At 42.5% G+C, this 8,514-nt stretch overlaps 1 protein-coding gene across 2 annotated transcripts in view; it reads left to right on the forward strand.

The window, feature by feature from the left end:
* SDR16C5 (short chain dehydrogenase/reductase family 16C, member 5) overlaps positions 1–8,514 on the forward strand; it is a 12,692-nt gene that overhangs the window by 2,226 nt on the left and 1,952 nt on the right. Inside the window, exons 2-5 of one of the 2 annotated variants that reach the window (XM_005871655.2) lie at positions 2,339–2,470; positions 4,920–5,019; positions 7,044–7,188; positions 8,005–8,130. In XM_005871655.2, coding sequence (XP_005871717.1) covers positions 2,339–2,470; positions 4,920–5,019; positions 7,044–7,188; positions 8,005–8,130 — 503 coding nt within the window. The remainder of the gene's footprint in view (positions 1–2,338; positions 2,471–4,919; positions 5,020–7,043; positions 7,189–8,004; positions 8,131–8,514) is intronic. The other variant, XM_014544114.1, reaches the window with a different exon arrangement.

The raw sequence follows: 8,514 nt of genomic DNA on the forward strand, positions 1-8,514 counted from the left end.
CGGGCCGGATCCGGCCCGTTTGAAATGGATAAAACTAAAAAAAAAAAAAAAAAACCCGTACCCTTTTATGTAATGATGTTTACTTTGAATTTATATTAGTTCACACAAACACTCCATCCATGCTTTTGTTCCGGCCCTCCGGTCCAGTTTAAGAACCCATTGTGGCCCTCGAGTCAAAAAGTTTGCCCACCCCTGCCCTAGAGCATAGTTGGCACTGAAAGTCCAGCCTTGATACCTGGCATCCTGGGTGAGAGGTCATTGGGAACAGTAAACACAAGACCAGCCTGGAGCTACATAGTTGTCACATACCCTTAATGTGGCATGTGGAAGTATCCTAACTATATATTTAATAACTGTGATGCCTTAGACAAGCCAACTCATAATCAATTTTGCTTGGCATACCTCTAATTGACTGCATTGGTTCAACAGAAAAAAAACCCCCACCTCATTACAGGCATACTGCTGAGACATTGAGGGTTCAGTTGCAGACCACTCAATAAAGTGAATTGTCATCTTTTTGCTGTTGAAGGGTCTTGCCTTATTTGTAAAAATGAGGTGTGTTTGTAGTATCAGTGAATTTTTTTTAAGGTTTATTACTGATTCCAGATGTCCAAGGTCAAACTTCAGGATTGCTTCATCTTTTAAACCACGTGGTCACTGGTAGAAGTTGACTTTAACCTATTGCCCACTATGACTTATAGTGGTGGAAAAGTCAAATCAGCCATCCTGAGCAGTGTGGAGTTAGACACTGGCATGCACAGCCTTCCTGTGGGTTCTTATTGTCATAGTGTGGCTATTCAAAAGGTGGGCACAGCTTATGTGCAAGTCTTCCTGGAGTTGTCACCCAGGGCTGAAGAGATTATTGCCACATTCTTACAACAAGGAAGAATAATGAATGCCAAAAAAAAAAGAAAAAAGGAAGGAAGGAAAAAAACAAGGAAGGAAGGAAGGAAGGAAGGAAGGAAGGAAGGAAGGAAGGAAGGAAGGAAGGAAGAAAGAAAGAAAGAAAGAAAGAAAACTAAGTATAAAATTAGGATCTGCTGCGTTTTCCCTTAGATGTTACCCCTGAGCCCCTTATAAAACAACACAAACTTACTCTCATCCCAGGATGACCACTCAAGTTACTGTAGGCCCAGTGTCATCGTAGCAAATGTGCCTACTTGTTCCTCCTTTCACAGATCTTATGCCTAAAAGTTTGGGGGAGGGAGAAGAAAGCCAGCCAGTTGATGAAAACAGGATAGACAGGTTCTGAACCATGATGTGTGTTGAAAGCATGGATATACTGAATATCATATTTCCTCCATTCACTCCCTACGCCACCCCATCTCTGTGTCTGCTAGGTCTTGATTTATATGACACCAGAGGTCCGGTGCATGAATTTGTGAACCAGTGGGGACCCTCAGCCTGGCCTGTGGGATCAGGCCAAAACTGGCTCTCCAACATCCCCCGAGGGGCTCTGGATTTCGAGAGGGCGCAGGCCAGGCCAAGTGACCCCATCGGTTCACGATCGATCGGGGCCAGGGAGGGATACAGGAGGTTGGCCAGCTGGAGAGGGACAGCAGGAGATCTCCAGGGCATGTCCAGACTGTCTCGCTCAGTCCTGATTGGCCAGACCCCAGCAGCAAGCTAACCTACCAGTCAGAACGTCTGCCCCCTGGTGATCAGTGCATATCATAGCATGCTAAGGTTGAGCAGCCTTAGCATATCATTAGCATATTATGCTTTGATTGATTGAACGGATGACATATCGACCGGACACTTAGCATATTAGGCTTTTATTATATAGGACTAGAGGCCCAGTGCATGAAATTTGTGCACGGGTAGGGTCCTGCCAGCCGGGGCCTTCCTTCCCAGCTGCCAGCTGCCAGCTGCCAGCCAGGACCTTCCTTTATTCCATGCCACCCCCTGGTGGTCAGTGCATGTTATAGTGAGCGATCGAACTGCCAGTTGGTCGAACTCCCGAGGGGACACTTTGCATATTAGCCTTTATATATATAGATGGCAATAAGGGCGTATGTCCCATCACATTGATTAAAATTATATGCTTCTTAGAGCATAGAACAAAGTTACTACTCACCAAATATAAGAATAGCTCTAAATGTAGAAGGAAAGCAGCATTGCATTGCTGGAATTATCATAAGGAGAAGAAGAAATAAAAAGAAAAGCATCAGACTTGGATCGCTGATGCACTGTATACTCAGCAAAGGAAATAAAACATGCTTTGTTTCCAGACTGCATAAGCTCAGTCTCTTAACAAGGTTTAAGTTGGGGGGGAATTAAACCTAGATCATATAAGAAATTACTACGTTGATGGTGCTGCTCTTGTTACTCAATTCAGGTTAAAAAAGAAGTTGGTGACATTTCCATTCTAATCAACAATGCTGGCATCGTAACAGGCAAAAGGTTCCTCGACTGCCCGGATGAGCTTATCGAAAAGGCTTTTGATGTGAATTTCAAAGCACATTTGTGGGTAATAATTTTTTCTTCTCATGACAAAGATTAGCCTCTAAATAAAGCAGTCTTCTCAATTTTAGCTTATCCTGGTCTACCCAGTCATCTTCTCCCAATCCAACTCAACCCACACTCCCAGAACTCGCCAGGGAATCCTACAAAGACACACTGTCCTCGTGGTACTACTATCATTTATTCACTGCCCTAGGCACCTCAGGCATGAGCCTTAAAACAGCTCCTTGAGATAAGGAATCACAAAAGTTAAAAGACTTACTCAAGGCTACACAGCAAGTGACAGCACTTAGACTTGGCCAGAGTGACCTTATCATTTGCCTAAGATGCAACTCTTTTGAAAAAAGCGAAAGAGGGCATTCTTAATAAGCAACATTAACCAGGTCTGTTCTGAGCAAACCAAAACATTCGGTCTCCTGACTCAGTACCTACCCAGGGAAAGAAAGGTTTCTACCAATAACCCTGGTGACTGCGTGCTGTGGACATCAAGGAGCACAGCCATGTGCCCACTTTCAGACACTGTGTTTTCCTGGCTGTAGCTGAGACCAGTCATGTCAGGCCGCCCCATGCCAGGCACGGTCCCTCGTTCTGCCTCTCCCAGCACGTGAGCCCATTTTGTTCCCGCCCCACTCATAGCTCATCCTTCCCTTGTCCAGCTCTGCTTCTGAGAGTGATTATTTGCTGGAGATTTCTGAGATCCCCTCCATTCTCCTCACACCTCTCCACGTGGACTTTCCACTCAACTCTCCTTGCACAGCTTTGAGAGACTGTAGGTTTTCTGTCTCCTAGTTTCACCAAAAATGCCATGGTGGTACTCTTGGGGTTCTCTTTAGTTTTCAAGAGAAAGATGGAAAGATTCAGAACTCAGTGGCCACCATGCTCCTTCAGGAACTACTGCAAGTGACTTGTGTTGTCTTGTCCCAAATGCCCCTCTGCTGCATTAGAATGAAGTTGTAATATCCCGTCAGAAGGAAGACAAAGACAGTGTCCCTGAAAATCTCCACTCCGGGGCTTTCATGTTCTTTCCCCACCTCTCAGCTTTCCTGGTCTCTTTCATGGTCTCCTCTTTCTCTTCTTTCTCTTCCACTTTCTCTACGTGTTCCTGAAATACTGATGTTCCCCTGCTGGCCCTGACCTCCCCTCACACCCTCTCTGTACCCTTTTTCTGAGCAAGTCCAGGTACGTTCTTTGAGTACTTGCACAGAGTGGGCACTTAGTTGCTAGAGGGTCAGAGAGCGCATGGTGACAGGGCTCCCAAGGGGGAGTGTTGCCAGGGAGAAGTGACTCAGAGCAGACGCCACGGTTTTTATTATGCTGCTTGTTTTGATTTTGCTCCTCTCTGTAAGTGTTAGGTTCTCTCTGAAACTCATTATGATGCAGACAGAGGTTGGTTGACTTTTACAAGAGATTCTTTTTCTCATATTTATTTATAGTAGGAAACAAATATGAAATATAAATTTATGGAAAAGAGAAAGCAATTTGGCGACAGAAACAGAGTTCAGGGTGTTGGGGCTGCTGGTAGGAAGGGTGCTACGAGCCAGGGGAGGTAGATGATCTCTAGAAGCTGGAAAAGGAAAAGGAACAGATATTTTTCTAAAGCCTCTGGAGAAAATGTGGTCCTGATAACACATTGATTTCAGCCCAGTGAAACCCTTTTTTTACTCTTGTCCTAAAGAATTGTAAGAATAAATTTGTGTTGTTTTAAGCCAAAAAAAAAAAAGAAATACAAATTTATGAAATAAAATGCAGTTATTCGTATAGGTTAATTATTTCTCTGTTGCAGAATACATCTTCTCCCAAAGCTCATTGCTCTTTCCTTTATCTTCTTTCTCCAAATCCCATATCAAAGGTGAAGGTGCTCTGTGGTCCTCAAACACAGTATCCGTCCCCTCGTTCTAACAGATATTCTCTTTTATGACATGGAACAAAATTAAGAAACTATTATTCAAAGAAGCAGAGATAAATGTAAAACAAAGTGATATTTTTACACTGAAGCCAATAGCAGCATGTCCTGTAAACTCTATTCAAAAAAATTTGAAATTCAAATATGATCCCAGGGGAAAAAGAGCAATATAAATCTAAATAATCTTATTCTTGATTATAATCTAAATAATGATATCTTTTCCTTTCTGGATTGTGGCTGCCACAACTAAGATTCTCCTGTATTGCTTCAATTATTGTCTTAATATTGTGTTTTGAAAAATCAAATATGAGCAAAATGTAAGTTTGAGTAAATTATTTGTAATAATATTGGTATGCCATGAGGAAAATATTGATTTCATAGGTGAAACAAGTTAAGATGGTTACTTTCCAGATACTTAAGTTTTTATATTGCAGTGCCTTCAGGTATTTTTATGAGCTTAAAAAAATTTTTTTAATCACAATGATCATATAAACATCTGAAAAAGAGTAAAATGTGGTATAAAATATTAAAAGTTTTACTTTGCTCATCTTAGACTTATAAAGCCTTTCTACCTGCTATGATCGCTAATTCGCATGGACACTTGGTTTGCATTTCAAGCTCAGCTGGATTATTTGGAGTAAATGGGCTGGCAGGTAAGAAAAGTGTAATATTTCACACTGGCACATTTTCCCTAGCTCTAACTTACATAATAGCTCTGAGTAATCAGCATTGACCTGATGCACCAATAATAAAGTTAAAAAATTAAGAAGTATATTTAAAAAGGGAAGTGGTTGAGAACTACATAATGCATCAAAACTGCCCATCAGTTATACCTACCGGAAGTTGAAGTATGCACTTTGGAATCATTAGGTCTTACGTAGTCCCCTGGGTTTAAAAATGAGAGAGAGAGAGAGAGAGAGAGAGAGAGAGAGAGAGAGAGAGAGAGGAGACACCTTACTGATGACTGTTTTTACATAAGTGATTAGCATAGTCACCATCCCCAAAATTCATCTGGTACTGTTTTCAGGTTAGTAGGGACGACCACTCTGCCTTCTGAAGTCTCCCCCTGCTGTCAGTTTGGAGATAATTTCTCCACCCCAAGAAACCTAAACTTCACCTCTTTGCTTTTCCACTGATTGGAAGACTTAAAGGAAGTGGTTGCCACTTCCATCTCCCCTGCAGCTGACTTGTCATTAGCAGTGGGGAGGGGGCAAAGAGATAGACCAAGATCTTCAGTGAAGGCAGCCCAACTCAGGAGGGGGCTCCGGAGGAGCAGAAGTCTCATCCTTCCCTACCAGGGCGTCCCCAGGAGCAACATTCCGTGTACTGATGCAGATCCCTGAGACTCGGGCATCAGAAGCCCTAGCTGCAATACTCGGATAACTTTGGCCAACCTTCCCGTGGGGCACTTCCTGATGCTTTGGAGCTGAGCCGCTTAATCCAAGATTCACAGTACCAGTCTAGGCCCAGCTCATCTCAATTGGGTGAAGAGGTTTTCCAGAACCACCAGTCACCCAAAATATTATCAGTCTGTGCACATCTCCCTGTACTCTGTCATTCTCAGAAATCATCACATATTAGCATTACCTCTCTCTTATATGTCTGATAAATGATGAAACTCTGAAATAATGCAGGTATATTTACAGCTTCTGTTAATCTTTCTTCTGACGCCGTATCTCTCTATCTTCAGAAGGAGTCTCCCATCCCCAGCTGGCCTTAGAAACAAGCGTAAGCCTTTTGTAAATCCCACCGTGGGGGTCTTGGCTCCCCAGCATCAGAATCACCAAGGGTGTTATTTGTAATGCAGATTCCCTTGTCCTGGGCCGTAGCTGCTCCCCTAATCTCCAGGGTTGGGAATTCAGTGAGCTGCATTTGTACCAAATGACTCAGATGATCCTAAAAGCTGGTCAGGACTCCTCTCCCCTCCCTCCCTCTATGGTCTTACCTGCCTTCTTGAGCAGCAGTGGGCCTGACATCCCCGCGCCTGGCACTCATTTCCTGGTTTTTGCCAGTTGTGGTAGCCGCTTCTGAACAGAGCAAGTACGTTTACCTCGTTTGCCTGTGTGAGGCAAAGGGAAGGAGGAGCTCATCTACATGCCTTTTCTACTCCAAACTTTTCCATGCAGCAGATTGAAAATCCAGGTGTTTACTTGAAGTGAGAGTGATTGAAGACAGCAAGCTCAAAATGGACAAGCTACTGAGTCCTTTGTTTTTCTTCTGAAAGTGGGAGAAAGAATTAGAGTTGGAAGAAACTTTGATCCGAGTATCATGACCCAGGCTGCCCTCTCTTGTCTAGCCTACTGCATCGCTTACTATATTTCCTCTTTTATGTACCTTCCTGCCCCAATTGGGTTGAAATTCTTTGGGCCTAGATGCACATGCCATGTGCCCCATATAACAGCTAGCACATGTCTGACCATTCATAACGTGGAAGTAAAGGCTAGGAGTGTGACTGTAGGAGGCTCTCCAGCATCCACTCGGTCTTATCAACTGAACTTTGTGTGACCGTGTACCTCCCCACTCACTCTGCACTTCTTCCAGTCGGAGTGGACCAACACACGAACAAGAACTCTGAAATCGTCGTCTGGTTTTCTGTTGGCTAGTGTTATGAGGAGACTTAATGCAAAGCCATTTTTAAAACTTCAGAAGGTACATCAGCATTGTTTGTCTTTTTCAGATTACTGTGCAAGTAAATTTGCAGGCTATGGATTTGCTGAATCTATTTTTTTCGAACTATTTGCCCAGAAAATAAAGGGGATCAAAACCACTATTGTGTGCCCATTTTTTATAAACACTGGAATGTTTGAAGGTTGTACTACTGGGTAAGTATAACCTGTAAGATCAAAGAAACTGCATTTTAAAAAATAATTGCCTTTTTATTTTTTCTATCTGTTTTTTTATTTTTATTTTTATTTTTACTTTTTTAAATCCTCACCTCAGGACATACTTAGAGAAGGAATCAAACTGGCAACTTTTCGGTGCACAGGGCAACACTCAACCAACTGAGCCACTCAGCTGGGCTTTTCTAACTGTTTTTTTAAAGTTGTTTAAAAATGGATTACTCTCGGATTCAGCATGATTTATGAATGGTCTCAGAATTTATTTTTTACTCAGAAATGCTTATATTTAAGATGTTGGGTTTAATGTGAATGGTTTATCAAAGCTGTGTCTCACTCGCAGCCACCCTGTAGCCTGGATCTGCTCACCTGTCTCCCCAGCACTCAATCACATTCCTTTTCTGCCACCCAACTCCCTCCTCCCCTCATCCCTGATTCCACAGAAGGACTGAAAATCACTTAAAGGGACACAAATTCCCCATTCTGCATCTCATGGAGATGACAGGAAATTCGTTTTTCAAAGACTTGCTTTATACTAATAGATCATTTCTTTAATGTGGTTTTACTTATATGCATATTATACATCAGTGTATTCATTAGAATCATCATTTTCCATTTCAAATTCCAGTTATTACCATGTTGATAATCAGGGAGTAAATATAGAAGTAGATAAAATCTGGGAGGGAACAAAGCAAATAAATGATAATGTCTTACAGTCTTTTTATGCTTAATGTGCAAGAACTGTTTTTATTAATTTGTTAATTTTGGTTGTTTTTGTTTTTTTTCTTTTTTACTCCCTAGCTGTCCTTCCCTGTTACCGATTCTGGAACCAGAATATGTAGTCAGAAAGATAGTAGATGCTATCCTGCAAGAAAAAGTGTACTTGTGTATACCAAAGTTTATATACATACTGATGTTTTTAAAAAGGTAACAATATCAGTTGGCTTCTATGACTTCTCTAATGTACCAATCAACAACTTTCCCCAAATCCTACCAGGAGAAGCCTCACCCGCAGAGTCCCCGGTACTGGAAACAGTGCAGGGCATTTGCACATACTGTGCCCCCTCTTAGATGAAGCATTCCTTCCCTGGCCTTCCAGAATATCCCCAACGGCTTCAATGCACACTCTCCTAGCAGCTGAGCCTGGCCTCCTCAGACATCTCACCGCTATTTGTGAGACCCTTGGATTATCGTCTGCCTCCCCACTGAGCCGTCAGTTCCTGGAGATCAGATGCCAGTTGGTTTCTGCTCACTCTTGTGTGTTTTCAGCTCCAGGGAAGAGCTTGACAAAAAAAAAAAAAAAAAAGGGGC

Source organism: Myotis brandtii, unplaced genomic scaffold (genome assembly GCF_000412655.1).
Source record: "Myotis brandtii unplaced genomic scaffold, ASM41265v1 scaffold351, whole genome shotgun sequence".
NCBI classification, from domain to species: domain Eukaryota; kingdom Metazoa; phylum Chordata; class Mammalia; order Chiroptera; family Vespertilionidae; genus Myotis; species Myotis brandtii.